General features: G+C 32.6%; 2 protein-coding genes across 2 annotated transcripts; one reads left to right on the top strand and one right to left on the bottom strand.

Annotated features, from left to right (window-relative positions):
* Positions 1–12,045: 12,045 nt before the first annotated feature.
* LOC142644185 (egg cell-secreted protein 1.2-like) lies at positions 12,046–12,438 on the bottom strand. Its single transcript, XM_075818850.1, has one exon. It carries the CDS (start codon positions 12,436–12,438, stop codon positions 12,046–12,048), a length of 393 nt encoding a protein of 130 aa, XP_075674965.1.
* A 2,354-nt stretch (positions 12,439–14,792) lies between these two features.
* On the top strand, positions 14,793–19,268 carry LOC142642028 (elicitor-responsive protein 3-like). The gene is made up of 7 exons (XM_075816376.1): positions 14,793–14,874; positions 15,028–15,132; positions 15,221–15,347; positions 15,440–15,511; positions 18,391–18,436; positions 18,562–18,955; positions 19,041–19,268. The coding sequence occupies exons 1-4, from the start codon at positions 14,832–14,834 to the stop codon at positions 15,465–15,467; spliced, it is 303 nt and encodes a 100-aa protein (XP_075672491.1). The 5' UTR covers positions 14,793–14,831; the 3' UTR covers positions 15,468–15,511; positions 18,391–18,436; positions 18,562–18,955; positions 19,041–19,268.
* The last annotated feature ends 1,956 nt before the right edge of the window (positions 19,269–21,224 follow it).

Raw genomic sequence — 21,224 nt, 5'->3', positions numbered from 1 at the left:
GGGTGCATCAATTCTAGTAACAAAATGAATAAAATATCTATTTGATAATAATTTGAATGAGAAAATGTGGGAGTTTGCAGGCTCTAATAATTCTCAGATGTTGAACCAAATAATCTAATTTTTATATTATTAAAAAGTTAGATAATTCTCTGGTGTTCTTTTCTTATTTTTGTATGGATGAAGTCTATACCTCCATGACTGCTATGTCTCAAATCTTCTTTCTATGAATTAATAAACTGATAAGATTTTCTTCTCAAAAAAAAAATCAGAATTTTTAATGAATTAAAATTGAACTATCTAATATGGGTTGAGTTCAAGTGACACATGGTGTAACTCTAAACGATATTACATCACTCAATAACTTGTTATTGAAATCATATTTTAAAAATCTTACAGTTGGATTATATGTCCCATATATTCTTAACAAGCATGCCAATTTTCATGTCAATCAGATATTATTTACCTTTCAATCCATAAACTCATATTTTATGTATTATTTTGAAGCTATAAAAACTTGATTTTAAACAATTTATTAATAACATGACTATTGATCTTTAATCGCTTAAAATTTTGCAATTATGGAGAATATACGAAGAAAATATAATTTAATGGTGGATTTGTTCAAATTTGCATCTAATTAAAAAATATTAGATGGTATAACACAGCTTAAAGTTACAACTTGAACTCAACACATCCAATTTATTATATACTATATAATAAAAGTTGAGTTTAAAAGTTATGGTTATAGTTCCACCAAGTGACTTCACTATATTGCATAAATTTTTTCTAAATTGTGGTTGCAGTAAGTGTGTTAGAAACCAATGAGTAAAACTAACTCTTGAAAACTAACTTGCAAGGGGAGGGTGCCCAAAAACTTTTAAACACATGGTTATACTTACACTTAATCCATGTGGGACATCAGGATCATAACATACCACTACGCTCTGCAACCAACGTCCACGACTCATTCTAGCGACACTGACATGATTGTAGGCCTTTCTCTTTTTGACAGCTCCACTCACCTATCAGTTATTTTAATATAGCCCCTAAATCACCCCCTTCAAGTTTCGACCACAAAATCACAACTCATTTGATTTCATACTCAATCAGTTACATCTGATTACTCGACTTGGTGGTTGGCTCTAATACCAAATGTTAGAAACTTATGAGTAGAACTGACCCTTGAAAACTAGATTGCAATGGAAATTTTAAACACATGGTTAAGATTACACTTAATCCAAATGGGATATCAGAATCATAACATACCACCACACTCTGCAACCAACGTCCACGACGGCTTACTCTAGCAACACTAACCCAATCGTAGCCCTTTCTATTTTTGGCAGCTTTACTGACCTAACTATCAGTTATTTTAATCTAGCCTCTAAATTGCCCCCTCCAAGATCCGATCACAAAACCACATCTCATTTGATCCCAAACTCAACAAGCTACGTCTGATTACTCGAAATAGTGATTAGCTCTAATATCAAATATTAAAAATCTATGAATTGAACACACCCTTGAAAACCAACTCGCAAGGGGAAGGATGCTCAAGAATTTTTAAACACATGGTTAAGCTTGCACTTAATCCATGAAAGATATTAGGATCATAACATATCACCATGCTCCACAGCCAATGCTCACGACAGTTTACTCCAAATACACTAACCCAATGGCAACCCTTTCTCTTTTTGCAGCTTTACTCACCTAGCTATTAGTTATTTTAATTTAGTCTCTAGGTCACCCCCTTTGAGATCCGACTACAATCCACAACTCATTTGATCCCATACTCAATGAGCTATATCTGATTAGTCAACACGATGGTTGGCTTTGATACCAAATGTTATAAACTCATGAGTAAAACTCACCTTTGAAAACCAGCTTATAAGGGAAGGGTGTCCAAGAGCTTTAAAACACATGGTTAAGGTTACACTTAATCCATATAGGACATTAGGATCATAAAAAATCGGCTTCACCAAATTACAACAATATTTTGGATAAAAACAATTTTTTGGATAAAGACAAAATCTTATTAGTTCTTATAAATTTCTTTAGATAAAATAATAATAATAAGTATTTTACAAAACATACAACATAAAATTTCAGTTGATAGAGACAACAACTTATTTGTTCTTATCAATTTCTTTAGATATCAATTTATTTAAATAAAGTAACAGTAAGTGTTTTAACAAAACATACAACATACATCTAAATTTCAGTTGATAGAGACAACAACTTATTCTTATCAATTTCTTTCGATAAAATAACAATAAGTGTTTTAACAAAATATACAACATGCATCTAAGTTTCAATTAATAGAGACAACAACTTATTTGTTCTGATCAATTTCTTTAGATAAGATAACAATTAGTGTTTTAACAAAACATGCAACACGTTTCTAAGTTTCAAAAATTTAAATCTTACTCCAACTAAAAATATATTATCAAAATTTCAAAACTTATATATATACTCACCAATGATCTTTCTATAGAATCTCTTTTACACCCCACATTTTTTTTTTTAAGTTGCAACTTTTTTTGGGGGGGATTTTCAAGTTGCAACTTACACATATGTACTTGTATTGGAAGGATATACATGTTGTATAGATTCAAAGGAGCTGATAAATTTATATAATACTCTATCTCTCTTTCTCTCTCTCTCTCGAACAATTTTTTTCCTAACAAACAACTACTCTCATTATTTATTAAATTTATTTTTTAATTAATTTTTAGGATATATTTCCTCAAATTAAGGGAAAAATTAACAATAGTTTAATTTACATAAAACTTTATTATTTAAATTTTAACAAATTTAAATCATATTTAAACTAAAAGAATATTATAATTTTTTTTAGCTTCCTTTCTTAAGAATAAATAAATGAATTCAAAACCGATACCTGGAATCTCACACAACACCCCATGCTTTTTTTACCCTCAAGTTGTATCTCACGTTTTATTAATTATTTTATAAAATTATTTTATTGATTGGTAGGATATATTTCCTTGAATCAAGGGATAAGATTTAATTATAATTTAATTTAGCTAAAATTTTATTATCTAAGTTTCAGAAATTTAAATCCTACTCCAACTAAAAATCTATTATCAAAATTTCAAAACTTCTATATATTTACCAATTGTCTTTTCATAGAATCCTTCTTGGAACCTATGTTTTTGTTTTTTTTTTTTTTTTTCAAGTTACAACTTACGCATATGTATTTGTATATGATAGTTTTGATTAAATAAATTCATCTTACTTATTGTTATTTGATTCTAAATTTTCATGTATGGATACTGTGTCAAAGGAAGTCTACTATAAAAAAAGCAAAACAAGGGACACTCAATTAATTTCTCTGTTTCTCTCAGGTAAGTTAGTTATTTATTTTTTTTAAAATTCTTAACTTTTGAACTGTGGCGGGCGAAATGTAGATCGGTTAATTAAGACTGGTTTTAATTAAGCTACAGTTCACTCACACAATTAATTTAAAGAGATGGGATGCAAGGTCAACCTTGAAATACCCATTGTGCAACAAGAAACAAAGATTAGAGTTAAATTTTCTTATGCAAAATGGAAATATTCAATTAGAGATAGCATAGAAATTAGCTAAGTGGTCGTCCTCAGGTTCAGTCCGAGGATAAAAATACAGCTAGATTGTTTCTCTCTTTCTTTTGTTTTTCTCCCCTTAATCTCCCGTCCCCCCACATGACCTATTTTGTGTTTTAGGTTTGGTTATTCTATGTATTTAGTTTGTAAATATTTTGATTTTTTCAATTGACTATCGCTAAGAAAAATCTGGTTCAAAACATATATTTTATGTGCATGTAGTGCAATTTAATTACAAGTTTCTTTTGCTTATTGATTCTTAAAACTTTATCATTATAATTATATTTTAAAATTCTTTTTTTTGTGTTAAAATTTTAGTATGCAGAATTCCTCCTATATCCTTTTAGATCATATATATAAGATTCTTGTGAACTATTTCATGATTTTATTTGAAAGTCTAATTAAATTCAATTTAAAATTCCTCCTATATCTTGTTAGATCATAGATAATATTTGGTTAAATTAAATCCATCCGTTTGAATTCCTATGTAAGTTTATCTTTACTTAACTTCTTTTTCATATTTTTTAAGAAGTTCAAAAATTTGGATTGTTTTTCATTAATGAATTGGGATTTTGGCTTTATTTTTTTTTTCAAATATTTTAATTGTTAAATTTATTATTTTTTTCATGTGTAATATTAATATATGTGTTCTTAAAGGATAATGCACAATATAATTAGAGAATTTACTCAAGATGTATAAGTTAGGGTGTTAACCATTTGAATAAAATCAACACTAGAATAGATGATTTAAATATCAAAATAAGACTTAAAAATGAAATTTCTTTTAGGGGGTACAAATACAATTAATTTTTGAATCTTAAGTTTGGAATTAATTATTTTAGGATAAGCTTATTTATGTAAGTATTAGAAAAGATTTAACTCCTTCAGTTTAAATCACCTGGCCTCTTCATTAATAGATTATAAATTATAAATAATAATAATCAGAAAAGTTTTTATTGATCATTTTTTTGGGTTACAACAATTTAATAAGATAGTAATACCACGTGTCATGCCCGAGGTCGTAGAGTCTAGTGTAGTTACGAGGAGACCGTACACTCGGACAATGAGGCCAAAGAGGCGAGTCATGGCCACGTCAATGGCATATCACCATAGGAGGCCACACCTGTAGAGGAAGAACTTCATAAAAGGGGTTAGCCTCGACGTGACTGGAGGGATGGTAACTACCACCACATTTAATGCACCCCACCAAACCCCCTTACCCATGTATGTGAAGAAAACTTCTGAATAGTGCTGTCTTGGTTGCAACAACTCACAAAAGATTTGGAAGGGTGTTTGATAGGACAAGCACTCAAGTAGTAGCCTACATAATCAACAAATGGAGGGTCAAGATCAAAGAAAATGGGCTATATAATGTAAGAGACCCTCCAAGAATGGAGGATCATTTGGGAATTTGTAGAGAAAAAATTGTAGTAACAAGAACTGAAATTTTAATCAAGCTTCAGAGAGACATATACAAGGCCTATTCTCCTCGGACTTAGTCGAGGAAGAGTTATTTTGCATAAAACCTATTTATCTTGGTTTTTCCTGTCATCTAGATCCACTTTAATTGTTGTCCAACTTATCAAAGCCCAATTTCCAACCCATTTTCTATAAATTCATTATGTCGGGCTTGTTGGGCCTTAATTCTATTACCTTTTGGGCTTAGGATCCAACCCGTGCCCCTACAAACATTTTAATTAGAAATATTATATATAAGGATAAATATACAAAATTATGCATTTTATATAATAATAATCATTCATTTAGATAGAAACAAGTTCTAAAATTGTGTAATAATAACCCATTTAGTTAATATCTCTAAAAAAAATACTATATTAAGAAAATTCAAGACTAAAGTCATGCAATGAATATACAATGTTCAAAGGAGTGTTAAAAGAGAGAGACATAGAGGAAACGTTGTCGTTCCAGTCAATAAAGCAACACTCAAGCACTAAACAGTAAACAGTGTTGTTGTAGATCAAGACTAAAACACACGAGTCCAGAGCGATGTGGTATCTGCTGGGATGCACGGACACGATGTGGTGACGCGCGAGGGACGCCACTACACGCGCGTCGGTGCCGCATCCGGCCGCATCTGCCACATGTGTCCCCTTTTTTTCCAGCCGACTCGTGCCGACGCAGCTCAAATTCAGCGCAATTCGTGCTGACTCAGGCTGAATCGCGCCGAATCGGGCCATATCGGGCGATACCGGCGAAACTGCCGAAATGGCCGATTCAGACCGAAACGGCCGATTCAAGCTGAAATTCAAAAAAAAAAAAAAAAGGTGTGAAACACACCGTATGAAATTAATAACAAACCCTACTTCAGCCCACTTCATTCTCACTTCATCAAACCAAACCAAAACTTCAGCTCTCATGCCGCATCACTCCTCAGTGCTCTCTGCCTCTCTGCGGTCTCTGTGCTCTCTGCCTCTCTGCAGTGTGCTCTGCTCTCCATCTCTGCCTTCACTCTTTGCCTTCAGCCCTTCACTCTCTGTCTCTACTCTCTGTCTCCCTTGTGAGACACAGCCTCTCGGCAGTGCCGAGAATCCAAGTGTTAACACGGATTCCGTTAACACTCAGTCAGAATCCAAGTGTTAACAGAAACTTCAACTCTCTCTCACGCATTCTCAACTCTCTCTCACTCATTCTCAACTCAGGTATTGATATAAAGTTTTTAATCTTAGTTTGATTTGTGATTTGTGAATCTGTGAATGTGATTTGTGAATCTTAGTTTCTTTTCAATCTTAGTTTTATTTAGTTAATAGTTATTATTTGTGAATCTGTGAACTTGGTTTGATTTATTATTAATTTATTTAGTTAATAGTTATTATTTGTAGGTCAAATTGAATCTATTGAATTTGCAATGGACGAAGTTACTAGCACAAAAACTTCACCTTCGTCTAATCAAGAAGTGCCAAATGATGAATCTCCTCTTTGGCAGTATGTGAATAAAGTAGAAAAACCAGCTGGTGCATCTGTTAAATCAGGGGGAAACACATACTTTAAGTGCAATTATTGTGGTGTAGTTTATACGGGGTCTTATTCTAGGGTTAAGGCTCATTTATTAAAAATTCCTAGTAAAGGAATTAAACCGTGCCCTAAGGTGACACCGAGTCATAGGCTGGAAATGCAGCAAATGCATGATCAAGTTGAGAATGATAAGTTAGAGAGAGAACGAAGAAGTCAAATTCCCTTACCCCCACCTCCCCCAAGCTGTGGGCCTATACCTATTTCCCCATTTCGAAGACATGAAATGAGTGATAGTACAAATCCGATTGATGGTAAGAGAAGGAAGGTGGCTGTGAATAATACTTTGGAGAAAGCATACCAGAATAATGCTAGACATGAATTGGATAGTAGAATTGCTAAGATGTTTTACACCGGTGGGCTTCCATTTAACTTTGCAAGGAACCCATATTATCGTAATTCCTATGCATATGCTGCTACCCATAGCATTCCGGGTTATGTTCCTCCTGGATACAATGCTTTGAGAACAACACTTTTGCACCAAAAAAAGAGCTCATGTTGAAGAACTTTTGAAACCAATTAAGGACTTTTGGCTTGAAAATGGTGTAAGTATAGTTTCTGATGGATGGTCTGATCCACAAAAAAGGCCTCTTATTATTATTATGGTTGTATCAGATGGGGGTCCAATGTTTATAAAGACAATTGATGGGTCAGGTGAGTTCAAAGACAAACATTATATTGCTGGGGTGTTGAAGGATGCTATAAAAGAGATTGGATATGAAAAAGTTGTCCAAGTCATCACTGATAATGCTAGTGTGATAAAGGCTACTGGATCTCTTATTGAAGCTGAGTATCCTAAAATATTTTGGACACCCTGTGTTGTCCACACTCTCAATCTAGCTTTAAAGAATATTTGTGCAGCAAAAAACACTGAAAAGAATGAAGTTACATATGAGGAATGTAGTTGGATTACACGTATTGGTGATGATGCATCCTTCATACGTGTTTTTATCATGAACCATTCAATGAGGTTGGCAATGTTTAATGAATTTTGTCCATTAAAACTGGTCCAAGTTGCTGATACTAAATTTGCTTCGGTTGTTGTAATGCTAAAAAAGTTGAAGTTGATAAAAAGATGCCTTCAAGCCATGGCTATTAGTGACCAATGGGCTTCTTATAGGGAGAATGATGTTGGAAAAGCCCAAAAAGTGAAAGATCTGATTCTAAGTGATCTTTGGTGGGATAATATTGATTATATCCTTGAATTCACAGCACCTATTTATGATATGCTACGAATAGCCGACACAGATAAGCCTTGTCTTCATCTTATGTATGAGATGTGAGATTCAATGATAGAGAAGGTGAAGGCAGTAATATATCGACACGAAGGCTTGGAAGATGATCAGCATAGCTCATTTTAAAGTGTGGTGTATGATATACTCATTGATCGATGGACTAAAAATTGTACACCACTACATTGCTTGGCTCATTCCTTAAATCCTAAGTAAGTACATTTATTTTCTATTTTCTTTAGTTCCCCCTTCTAGTAAAACACACTTTTTATTTATATTTGTTTTTTAATATTTAACTCTAGGTATTACTCCATTGAATGGCTTTCGGAGAATCCAAAATGCATCGCTCCACATCGAGATTATGAAATTTCTATGGAAAGGAGCAAGTGTTTGGATCGATACTTTGAAGATGGGAATGAATTAAGTGTGTTGAAGTTTGAGTTTGTAGCATTTTCAGGAGGGAGGTTTCCTTCACTAGCTGCCTTGACAGATAGGTGGGTCTTACAACCTTTAGTTTGGTGGCAATACTATGGCACCGCATTTCCAACTCTTCAAACCTTTGCCTTAAACTTCTTGGACAACCTTGTTCATCCTCATGTGCTGAGAGGAATTGGAGCACATACAAATTCATTCATTCCTTAAAAAGAAACAAAATGGCTCTTGCACGTGCTGATGATTTGGTATATGTGCATTCTAATCTTTGACTCTTGTCAAGACGCAATGAGAAGTACATACATACAGCAACAAAGATGTGGGATATAGGAAGAGACTCTTGGAATGAGAGCGGCATACATGGAGGAGCTGGAATTCTTGAGAGTGCAACCCTTACACTTGATAAGCCAGAGTTGGAGGCCATAGTTATTGGGAATGCTAGCACTAGTGCTACTACTAGTGAAAGTGAAGTTCGAAGTGAAGCTATTGATCTTGATGATGAAGATGTTGGTGTTTGATTGTCTTGTTGATTGTCTTTTATTTAGTTTTAGTTTCAAACTTATGAGTTGTATTCTAATTTCTGAACATCATGTAATGTTTTAGTTTCACTCTTGTGGGTTGTATTTAATTTATGAACATCATGTTTTAGTTATTATCTACTATTGCTCTTAAATTTGGTATATATTTATATAATGTGAAAAAGTATGCTTAGTAATATATTAAAAATATACATAAAAATATTTTTAATAATTTTTTAATCACCGAGTCCCGCCGCACCCACACCCACCTTTTTCAAAAATTGCTGAGTCCCGCACCCGCATCTGCACCCGCACTCGTGCTTCATAGGGCATATGTACTGAAACTTTAGGTGAGTCACCTGTTGCAAGTTTCATGTGAACAATTACTAATTCCTATTTGCTTAGGCACGTGTTGTAATATAATTGAGTGTAGATTGGATTAGTTGCATCTTAAGTTCTTAACAGAACTCTGTTATGCTTAGCAATGACTAGGGTCAGTTTTCTTTCTTAGCACTTGCTCTGTTTTGTATATTTAGCAAAAACATTTGTAATTAAGCTCTTAATATTTTCTTCAATATAAGAATCAGAAAGAATTTTATTTAGACTGAGAGTGTGAGTTTTAACATAAACAATTGAAAGTCCATATTTTCCTATGTCATTATTTTAATATGTTTTTTTTTTTCTAATTTAGTTTATAAAGTTATAAATTGTGCTAAGCTATGTAAATTTAAACTAGATAAAATTTAGTTTCTTTCTACTTTGAAAAATCTAACACTAATTTTATTTTTCTTAAATTAGGTTTGATTTTTCTAAACAATTTTCATTTACATCATAAAGTTATTTAATTTCTATAAATTTTTAATTGACTTTTTATTAATACTTATTAAATAAATATATGTGTCATATATAAACACTTTTTGTTGAACTTCCCCGTTAATTGCATCATCTTTGGACACTATTGAAAGCACTTATTAACCTTCTTTGAAGCACTTGAGGATTTAAACTTAATCCGTCACGTAATGTATCCATCTGACCCAAAGTTGAGAATCACATTCTTATGATTGTGTATATATAATATAATACGTTGAGTGCATTCATAAAGTACTTAATATTCTGAAATTATTTGCAGAAAGTCTTGATTTGGATTTTGGGTCTCTGAAGTGAATGAGATAGAGATACAATGACTGAGAGAGATACAGTGAATGAGAGATAGAGAGATACAATGTTTTGGCAAAAATGAAAAGCAAAAATGAAAAGGCACTAAAATGAAAAGCCAAAAAACAAAAAAACAAAAAAAAAAACAAAGGGAAGATTTGGGAGGGGTGCGGATTTAGAAGGTCTATAGTGGCAGTCTAACCCACTACTATAATTAAGGTAAAACGCCACAAAAATGAGACCCTATTGCGGTGGTCGTACAAAACGCCACTAAAGCTCGAATATTACAGCGTTTTTCTCTACCACCGCTATAGCATTTGCGCAAAATGATGTATTTATTGCGGCGGGTTTCAGGAGCGCCGCTATATCTACGTTACCACCGCTAAAACATATATATGCGGCGGTTTAATGTCCCGCTGCTATAGGAAGCTGCAAAAGTCTATACCTATAACGGTAGTCCCAAAAAACACCGCAATAGACCCTATGTACAGCAGCGGTCACAAAAAATGCCGCAATAGTCCAGTTTTGTTGTAGTGCGAGTTCCAATTGCAAGTTCCAGTCGCGAGTTGCCTCTTGATTGCACATACTTGATCAATTCTTTCCACTCTCTCACACACAACCCTTACATTATTCCCACCTAAATACAGGATTTTACATGCTAAATTACAAGCAAATTTGGTACAGAATAAAACCAACACATGATTGAATAAATTCAATCTTATACCAAGTTTTACCAAATTTCTAGGAAATATAGTGGAAAATACCCTTTTCATTCACCAGAATTTTGGCTATTAATGTACACTTTTCTCCCTTACAGGAAGTCAGGAGAAGTGAAACTTGTACTGCATTATTCTAATGCTCCTGTAAGTGAAATTAAGCTACACTAAAGTACATTGGATTATTCTTTAATAGCATGTTGTATTAATTCATTGATCGAGGTATTTTTCTTTTTTTTAATGGGAGCTGAATAATTTATTGGATTATTGCACAAACTTACAAAAAGTAAAACTCCATCAGCATTGCCAGCTGAGACACCGCCTACAACCCGAGTCTCTTTGTACCCACCAATACCTGAAGTTCAAGACCCACCTTCAGCCTACCCAAATTGGTCTCCTTCTCCAACATGGTATCTACCATCAACTTCAGCTTATCCGCCATCTCCACTAGCCTCACCCCATTTATATCCACCACCATCTCCAACTTATCCTCCACCTCCATATCCACCACCTCAAACTTATCCTCCACCTTCATACTAGAGTGATTTCGGATGTGTCTACAATATTGGGAGTGAAAAGATGTATAAAACACAGCCATTAGAATAATGAAAACAGACTCTTTGTTTTCAGGACTTATTTATTTATAGTGATTTGATTTGAGATTTTATAAATTACTTGTTCAATGAATAATGAAAACATAATCTTTACTTTCAGGACTTATTTATTGGTAGTGATTTGATTTGAGATTTTATAAAATAATTGTTCAACATTGTTCACAATAACTTTTTATTGGATTTGTGAATTATAACAAATTCACTATTGAATTATGCTTTCTTCTTATATTTTATATGTTTGAAAATTTTCTAAAAGATCAAATATTGAAGAGTTGTTTTTGTTTAGGACTGTTGATGCCCAAGAAAAGTGGCTTTTTGACTCAATGGGAGATGGTCATGTCAATGTTTACCATAAATAGGTAGGAATGTAGGATCCAAGTATAGTAGTCTGGTTGAAAAGGCCATTCAAAATATGCAGGAACAAGTACAGAGTAAAATGAAAAGCTAACGGAATTGTATTAAACATCTGATAATCAAAGTTTTATATAGCAAAACATTTTTTTTAATTATTACGTGGTTAATTATTAAATAGTAGACTAAACCACATGAAAATTCCCAACATGTACCCAGGGAGCGTGACAGAGAACCAATTTGTCCCAGGAAATAATTCTAAGTATAACAAACCCAAACAAAAGGCAAGAGAGGGACATAACATCTTGCTGTAACTAAAAAAGTACTAATAGATTGCATAAAGCTTTGCGCACTTGGAACGACCTTTTATATATATATATATATTTCTCTCCTAAGACTAGGCCCGAGGCGCTGGTGAGCTTGGAGAAGGAGCTGTAGATGGAACGGAGGCTGCCGCATCACAATAGCCACTTAGAATATTGCCTTCCTCAGCTGTGAAACCGAGTGAAGTGAGCATGGCAGGCCAGCAGTTATGTGTTATAATAGTAATGGCACGGCAACAGTCAGGACCAATATCAGCCTGGCCATTGAGGAAGAAAACAACAATCTCATTTGAACATGATTTGAGCTCCAATAGCGCATTCCAGCAAGGGACTAAGCCTTCACTGGTATCAAGCCTTGCTGCGAGCCTGTGTCCGGGCTTAATGTACAAGTCCCTTGTTGCTGTCACATTTGTCACTGCCAAGAGACATGCAAGAAAGAAAAGCATAAACAAATTTCCGCTAGCCATTTGAAAATGATTGTCTATATGAGAGTGGGAGATTGAGAGATATGAAAAAGTTGAGAAGTGGGAATCTATTTATAGAGCAAGTGATGAGGGATCGAGAGGAAAGGATTTTGTGATGTTTAACCATTATATATAGTGGTAATGGGGTTTAATTGTATTAATCAAAACGTGATAATAGGAGATATGATGGGTTTCTGTAACTGTCATCTGATCAATCAAGATTTTAGCCTTATGAAGCCGAAGGAGTACAGATTTATTTTATGGGAACTTATGACAAGCGGTGACCCACACTTGTAACAAGCCTGAGCAATCTGAAACTCAACTTTGTTCTATGTAACTTTCTTTCAAGTTTTTGTATTTTAAAATGTCTAACTCTAAGTTATGTTGTATACAATTTAATATTTTTTATTGAATGCAAATTTTAACAAATCTATCAATCACTATTGAATTAGATTATCTTCATATATTTTACATGCTTACAAAAGTTGAAAATGATCTAAACCAATAATTATGTCATCAATCAAAAGTTTAAATTTAAAGCTTTTACATTTAAAAAAGTGCATACATGCCGTATTTGTTTTTCAATCTAATAGTAAATAACATTAGGGATGGACCTACACTAAGGCGGGGGGCCATTGCCCCCCCCCCCCCCCCTCAATTAAAAAAAAAAAAAAATCTGGTATACATATGTAATTTGAAAAATTAAGATTCGCCCTTAAATATATATATTTTTGGATCTCTTCTGAAATAGTATCGAGTTCCATTTTGATAAATGTGTTGAAATATTTAAAAAACATTTATTTTATATGTTATACTTTGTTGACATTTTAATAATATCAAATGTTTAAGAAATACTTATTTTATATCTAGTATTTTGTTCAATATGAAATAGATGTTAGTTTTTATTTTCATAAAAAAATTTGTTTTAAGCTTTTGCCCCCCAGGTTCGAATCCTGGTTCCGTTCCTGAATAACATCTAATTGAAACGAAACTTGGTATTAATGGTAAGAATATAAAAAAAAACATATAATTCAAATAGGTTAGTGAAAGAAATTATGCCAATGCTCTAAAACCTAAACGAAATTGAGTTTGGCCTAAAAAAGTGATGTGAATTTAATTAATAACTATATGATGTGGCACTATCACTTAAGTAGTCATATCAATTTATGGATTTTTTTTATTATAAAAATCAAATTTATGTTTTCCATTTCGTTCTGGCAGAAAATTTTCATTCCAGCCGCTTAACCATGATGGATCACGCCCTTCATTTCTTTTCTTTTTTTTCCCTGATTTTCATCTCCAATTGTTTGGCTTGTTTCATTTTTTTTTTTTTTTTTTTTTTTTTTTGAGAAATAAAGCTTGTTTCATTTATTTGCTTTGTTTGTTTTTTTCAGTTTTGTGAACCTAGGTGCGCGACTAAGTCTATCATTGAAAAGGATAAAGGAGGAAAAGTGTAGGCTTTTTGTTTTGACTTTTAATTAAGTCCCTCCACAGTCCACAGTACTAAAAATATGTGAACGAAATTTACTTATTATTATCATTATTATTATTATTAAAAAATTAAATATCGGGTTTGAGATTGTTATATTAATTGAAATATAGACCAATAATTGTAAAATTCTTAGTGAATTATATGGGTTTTGACCAAATATATGTATATAACTAAAAAAATAAAATAGACATAACCCCGAAATAATAAATTGAAACAATACGTAATATTAACCTATGATGTTCACTCCATGATGATTATTATTTATAATTAGGCCAAGATATTAATCGATTTTTATTGTATGCAAAGTTTGAATTTCAAACCTCTTATTCAAAGAAAAATATCTAATTAAGCTAACTATTACTCACTTAATTTATAGAATTTTAGTTGTATATAGCATATACTTCTAGCAATATTTCTTAAAAAATGTCAAAAAAATATTTTCAAAATTATTATTAATAATAAACTAATCAATTATCATTATCCACGTCATATGGTGCGTGTTAATTTCTTTTTTATTCTTTTTTGGTGAAATATAGTGTTAATTTCTTACTCCTTAATTACCTTTCATGTCCCTTGCTGGCTTAAACACCGCGTATACTACTATTCCAAGTCGGTTGGTTAGAACTTAGAAGTGGACCAGTGGTCATCAAACTCGTAATTGTTCGCTTAACTGGTAGACTCTTTCCAAACCTTTTTTTTTTTTTTTTTTGAGAAAGACTCTTTCCAAACTCGGTTGGAAGAGATACCAACAATATTGTTTGACTCTAAAAGTCTTGCACAAAACTTCGAGGAACATGTATCCCACACGTAATATATTAATGAAAATTCCAACTAAATCGTTGCAGTAATACTATACGAGAGTTCATCACAATCCAACTAAATAGCTGCTGTAATCAAATCCATCATGTCGATTATTGGCATTCAAGGCCAAATTCTTGAGGTCACTGGTAATTGTCGATGGCCCTTCAATTCCTTTCTTTTTATAGCTTTAAACTAATGAAGATTACAGCAAAAACGACAACAAAAATTAATACCCCAATCACATCTATCTCCATGTATATATGTCACTCTTGTTCAATGTCGTTTTTGGTTTGGTGCAGTTGTTGGGTGCAACAAGCTCAAAGACACCGAATGGATTTCAAAGCAGGACCCGTATGTGTGCCTCGAATATTCTAGTGCCAAGTATCGCACTAAAACTTGTACTGGTTTGTACCAAATTCTCTGTCGGATCTGAATTCAAACTCGAAGTTTTTTTTTTTTTTTTTACGTTTTTTTGGTTTTATTTGTATATAGATGGTGGTAAGAATCCGACATTCAACCACAAATTTAAGTTGGAGTTAATTGAAGGTTATGTAGAGATAAAAATCATGGTTTGGAACGAGAATATAGTTACTTCCCACAAATTCATCGGCAGTGGAAGGTAATTTGCTTTTGTAGTTTTTATGAAATGAAAATGCATTCTTTTGAGACCCTCTTGGCTTAATTTAATTGGGTGGTTTTGGTTATTGTTAGAGTTCTATTGCAAAAGGTTCTTTCTTAGGGATTCGACGACGACTCCTGGCCTCTGCAGACTACTTCTGGGAGGTAAAAACTGTCCCTTTTATGTTCTTAATCTGTTTTTAAAATGGAAAAAAGGTATTAAAAAAATTTTATAATTTTTACTACATAAAGTTACAGTTTGACATGATAATTAATGTAATTGTTACATTTTAATAAAATAATAAATAAAATTTTACAATTTTTTATTATTAGTGATGCATAAGTTGATAAAATTTATAATATTTCTCGTCACTATTTTAAAAATTATATAGTAAAATCTATAATATTCCTCGGAACTTGTCCTAGAAGATTTATGATTTGGTTTAATTTGCATGGTAGCCTTGATATATTCCATTTTCCAAATTATCTAAATGAGGTTTGATTTTATTTGGTACTATAGTAGTTAATCTGTACAGGTTTTGAGAATATTTATTGTAAAACATGTAATTAAATATTTATCTATAAATAAAAATTCAAATACACAAAAAAAAAGTCAAATAAGAGATTTTGTAGAAAACATTCAATGCAATTAAGTTAGGATTTATTCAAAAAATATCAAGTGTAATTTAATCAAAATTTGGTTACTTTATTCTAATAAAACGGTGAGTATACTAATGTAGGTAACATGTAACAAATTGACCAAATTAAATTAGTAATATGCCTGTGTGGTATTAGAATTAATTAAAAATTAAATGCAAATTAAAGAGAAAATTTTACTAACATAATCAAAAGTTTTTTTTTATACAATATAGAAATTCTGCTCTAGCCTAATCTAAGTATATATGTATGTAAAACTCCCTTCTAGAGACTTAAACTCCAGTCATTACTCCTTCACACCCCACAAACACTTATATTTGTAAAGTAATCATCGCATCAAGAGTTAATAATTAGTGAAGTATATTTGTGCAATGGTCTAACATAATCAAAAGTTAATAATTAGTGAACCATTTAAAACTTTAATAGAATGTACGTTGAATAAATTAAGTCTATGCTAGTTTAAAGTAATATAAGAGAAGATTCTTTTAGGAAAAAAAAGTAATATATGAGAAAAACTCAATTCAACTGCCCATATAGGATGCACGAATTAATTGAAAAATATGTGTAAATTAAAGAAAACATTTTAGATATATATAATCAAAACCATTTTTATTGGGTTTTTTCCCAAACAAAGAAAAGTAAGCTAACATGCATTATTTCTTGACGTACTAATGGAGTAAATGGGCCTTTAGCAACCCCCAAAAAAAAGAGTAAATGGGCCAAGTACTAAACCCATATCACATTTATGAATGTTTGGCGCACACAATACCAAATACGTTCTATTTTTGAAATTCTTGATGAAACATGGTGTTGATATATAGAGGGAAAGGTATAACATCCTATTTTATTTTTCTAAAGTAGGACTTTCACCAAATCTTTCTCACAAACAATAAGTCCCTCATTAAAAAAGATGATAATATTAACAATTTTTTACTTCTAATTGATTCATTCAGTACTCATTCTCCCAATTTATCTTTCACTTTGGAGTTGCAAAATTCCTACATTATGAATTTATATGATACTCTTTTCTTTTTTTTTTTGAGAAGGGAATTTATATGATACTTGACATGCAATAAGTGTTTATACGTCTCTCATAAAGAAATATCTCTGAACATACGTGGACTCACAAAACATTAAGTTGATAACATTTTTTTTATTATACTTTTTATTATATATACCCCAACTCAAAAACCAAAAAATCACGCACAATTTTCCTTCTCATTGTTTGGCTCGGTTTTTAAAGTTATGGTGAACATATAAGCTTATATGCAAGGTTGTTAACCTATTTTTTCTAAAAACGTCCTTCAAAATAAATCATAAATATGAAATATGAAATATGCCCCTTTATTTTTATGAAACCCAATCATTTATTCTTGTTTTGCGCGCAGAGGGAGGGATAAATCATAAATATGCCCGTTTCATGTGATTATGAAATGTGAATTCCCTAATCATGTGAAACAAATTAGTATTTTCTTAAAACCACCTTCTTCTTTTTTATAGTGTTGGTGTGCAAGACATAACATTGAGTTGTTTTTCCATTTAGTTAATTAAATTGAAAGTATTAATTTCATGTCAAATTGTTTAATTTTTCATTTTATCAAAGTTATATTTTTCTCTCATCATTATGTCCATTAATTCTTTTGTTTTCAAAAAATCTTTTTTTGTGTTTTGAATTACAGATTAGCAAATAAGATATAAAATCAATTTTGATTGTAAAAGATAATTTAGGATAGCCTTTAACTTTAGAGTCAAGAAAAATTAATGCAAAATTTAATATATAATCAATTATAATTCGTGATGATTATATATTAAATTGATTACATATCTGATGATGTTGCTCCCATTGTAATTCGTGACAGAAATATCTGTTTATTCAATAAAATTCTTGAATTGATTTTCAAAAAAAAAAGAACCATTTTTTTTCTTTTATTATGATTTTTTAATACATAAACAGATGCCAGTTTTATTTTCATGTATTAATTTAGTGTTGAATGTTTGTGTAATTATTTTTCCTATATGGTGAAAAATTGTTTCATGCTTTGGCCCTCTAAGGGAAAAAAAATCCTAGCATCATCTAGGAGGGACTAAATAATCTTAGAGCAGTGGAAGGAATTCTGGTTCCTTTCCCTTCTTTTCCAAATTCTGAAATTTGAGCTATGGTTTGTGTTAAAAACTTAAAGTTGTATGAACTGTGTCCCTATTAGGACGTAAAATTGTAAAATGAGACTTAGCTATAGGTTGAAGGGAGAATATAGGCAGGCATGATTTCAATCCTAAAAGTTCTTACATTGCTTTTTATCTTATTTCCCGAGTTAATAGTGGAAAATACCTATTGTCATGCACCAAAATTTTGCCTATAGATTAACGTAGGCTTTACTCCATTGCAGATACGCAGGAGAAGTGAAACTTGTACTGCATTATTCTAATGCCCTTGTAAGTTAAACTAAGCTACTCTACAGTATTTTGGATTATTATTGAATAGCATGCAGGCATGAAACTTGTATTAACTCATTAAGGTTTTTTAATGGGAGCTGAATAAGGTTATTGGATTATTGCAGAAACCTGCAACAACAAGCTTTTCTCCATCAGCATTGCCATATGTAACACCATCTATACCTGAAGTCGTCCCTCCGTTCCCTATACCCCCACCAGCACCTGCCGCTACTTATTCTGCAGTTCATTACTCATCTTCATGCCCCTATTCTTCATACCCTAATTGTTCAGCTTGCTTTCCACCATCCCCATTCTCAGCTCCACCACCAACTTCCTATCCTCCCCCACCTTACCCACCAACTTCAAATTATCCTCCACAAGCCTCATACTGCTACCATCCCCAACCAAATCGTCCACCACCTCCACAAGTCTCACCCTCTTATCCTCCCCCACCATACCCTCCAACATATGCTAACCCTCGACCACCTCCACAAGACTCAGCCTATTATCCTCCTGCAGGTAAATTTGTGTTTAGGTGAATGATTCCCACTGCTAATATATACTTAGTTATTCGCTTTTGCTAAATAACGATGTTTTCCATCAGGTCCTTATAGTGAGTATCGTTGACCACTATTGTGAAAATCAATTCACGCAAGATTTAAGAAGATAGAAAAGAGATATCAGCATGGAGACTATGAGCCGACTCCAACCACCACCAAACTATGAGTGAACTCGGATGTGTTTACATACAATAGAATAATGAAAGCATATTATTGTTGAAGCAAAAAATGAAACACATAGTATGGGATAGAGAATTTACTCATGCTCAATTTATGGCTCTTTGATGCAAACACAAATATTCCTTGTTTAAACTTATAATATTCGAGTTATTCATTGATTGCAGGTTTTATAAAATAATTGTTCACTGCTATTTGAATTAGAATCCAATTTAGTAGTGTCTTTATTTATCACTTATAATGTATTAAATAAATATCAATTAATAATTAGGATAAACCATATGTGCATCACATTAATTAAGTTTCTAAATGAAGATATGTATCTCATTCTTCCAATTGACCCACATGACATTTAAATAACTTTAAGAGTGATACTTATTGCAATATAGTCATCATACTACCCATGTCATCTAATTATAAAACTCTTCCACTCAAATAAAAGTTGCAATATATGAATGATGGCAAGAATACCCAGCCAAAAGTACTTCCTTCCATGTACTACAATGGGATAAAGATGGATATGCAATAACTATATGATCAAACAGAATGGTGTTTTCACCTAGTGGTGCTGAAGGTGTTTGGTTTTGGAGATAAATTCATTTGGTGATGATTGGTATTTGGTTTTTGTTAAATCCTTATTTTTATTGGCTTAATTCCTTTATGTATTTTATTCGCTTATTTTTTTATGTATTTTTGGGCATTATTATATTATGGGTAGAATGTACTTGAGCCTGAGAAGGCAGGTCACGACCTGCCAAGTCTCAACAAGCATGCAGACAAAACAGTTTGTTTTTTCCCAATCACTTTTCCAGCTTTTTTTTTTTTGTGAAAAGGAAAATTTCATAAACTAAGCAACTGAATCAGGATTCAGGAGCAACACTCCGTTCATACAAAATCCCAGCATCTAAGCTCAACAACAAAGCAACGTCTGTTGGGAATCAAAAACAAGAAAATTACAAGGAAGCAGTGCAGCCCTCCTAGCTAGTGCATCCACACATTTGTTGGCCTCTCTATAACAGTGTTGAATTTGAACCCTTGGAATTCTAGCCATTCCTTATCTGCAATCAACAACAAGATTGCTATTTCCATTTGGGTTGTGGTTCGCATTCCTAATCAGATTAATAACATGTAGAGCATCCAATTCAATTATCACTGCAGGAAGATTCAGCTCTAAACATAATTGAATTTCATCTCTCAACGCCGCAGCAATGCTCGTTGTGTTTTCAATAGCTCTTGCATACCCCTTAATCCACTTGCCCTCTGCATTCCTGATGATGCCTCCTCCACCCACACACCCTGGGTTGCCCATAGAAGACCCGTTCGAATTGAGTTTGACCCACTGCACCAGGGGTGATGTCCATCCAACCTGAATAATAGTTTTCACCCTCACATTCCTCCCATTCACATATGTCAAACCTCACATCTTCTGCATGTTTGACGGGGCTAGAGAGTGTGATATGAGTATATACATTGCATTGAGAAAGAGTTCATTTAATCCCATCCATCTTTGTAAAGAAATAGAGAACCTTTGTCTAGAGAAAAACCTTCTACCAACCTCTCTTCTCAATTTCTCTCACCATCACTAAATCATTTGGAGAAATTTTTACACCTTCACCTCCATCACCATATACTGAGTGTTGTGAGTTTTGTTGAAGGCTTGGAAACCACTAGAGACATTTCAAATCCAAATCAATTTAAAGGCTTTCTGATGGTGGTTCAACGGTATTGTTTCCGGTCAACTAAATGAAGAAAAGGTTTGGTAAAGCCAGTTGTTAGCTAGAGCTTCGAGAGCTCAAGTATATAGGTTGATATGAACTTGGAGGCTTCACAGTCTTTTATGCATCGCAATTCGCAAGTATTCATACTAGTAAGAATTTTCCAACGGAATGAGTAGGGGAGAGGTTTTTCCACCCGTTATTCGGGTTTTCCTCTTCCTAAACACTTCTTAGTGTCTAGCTTGGTTTGGTTTTTTTTTTTTTTTTTGCGTTTTCATATTGCTCTTTATATGTTTTAGTTTATATATATATGTTAATGCTAGCAATATGAAATTT

This window comes from Castanea sativa, chromosome 7, assembly GCF_040712315.1.
Source record: "Castanea sativa cultivar Marrone di Chiusa Pesio chromosome 7, ASM4071231v1".
NCBI lineage: Eukaryota > Viridiplantae > Streptophyta > Magnoliopsida > Fagales > Fagaceae > Castanea > Castanea sativa.
Note: the sequence above shows the minus strand (reverse complement) of the source record. Positions and strands in the feature narration are given on the sequence as shown.

What these genes read in the sequence shown, in the direction of transcription:
- LOC142644185 (XM_075818850.1), bottom strand. Translation starts at nt 12,438, where the DNA reads ATGGCTAGCGGAAATTTGTTTATGCTTTTCTTTCTTGCATGTCTCTTG.
- LOC142642028 (XM_075816376.1), top strand. Translation starts at nt 14,832, where the DNA reads ATGTCGATTATTGGCATTCAAGGCCAAATTCTTGAGGTCACTG. An exon ending in TCGCACTAAAACTTGTACTG is followed by an intron (nt 15,133 to 15,220) that starts GTTTGTACCAAA and finishes ATTTGTATATAG; the next exon opens with ATGGTGGTAAGAATCCGACA. An exon ending in AAATTCATCGGCAGTGGAAG is followed by an intron (nt 15,348 to 15,439) that starts GTAATTTGCTTT and finishes GGTTATTGTTAG; the next exon opens with AGTTCTATTGCAAAAGGTTC.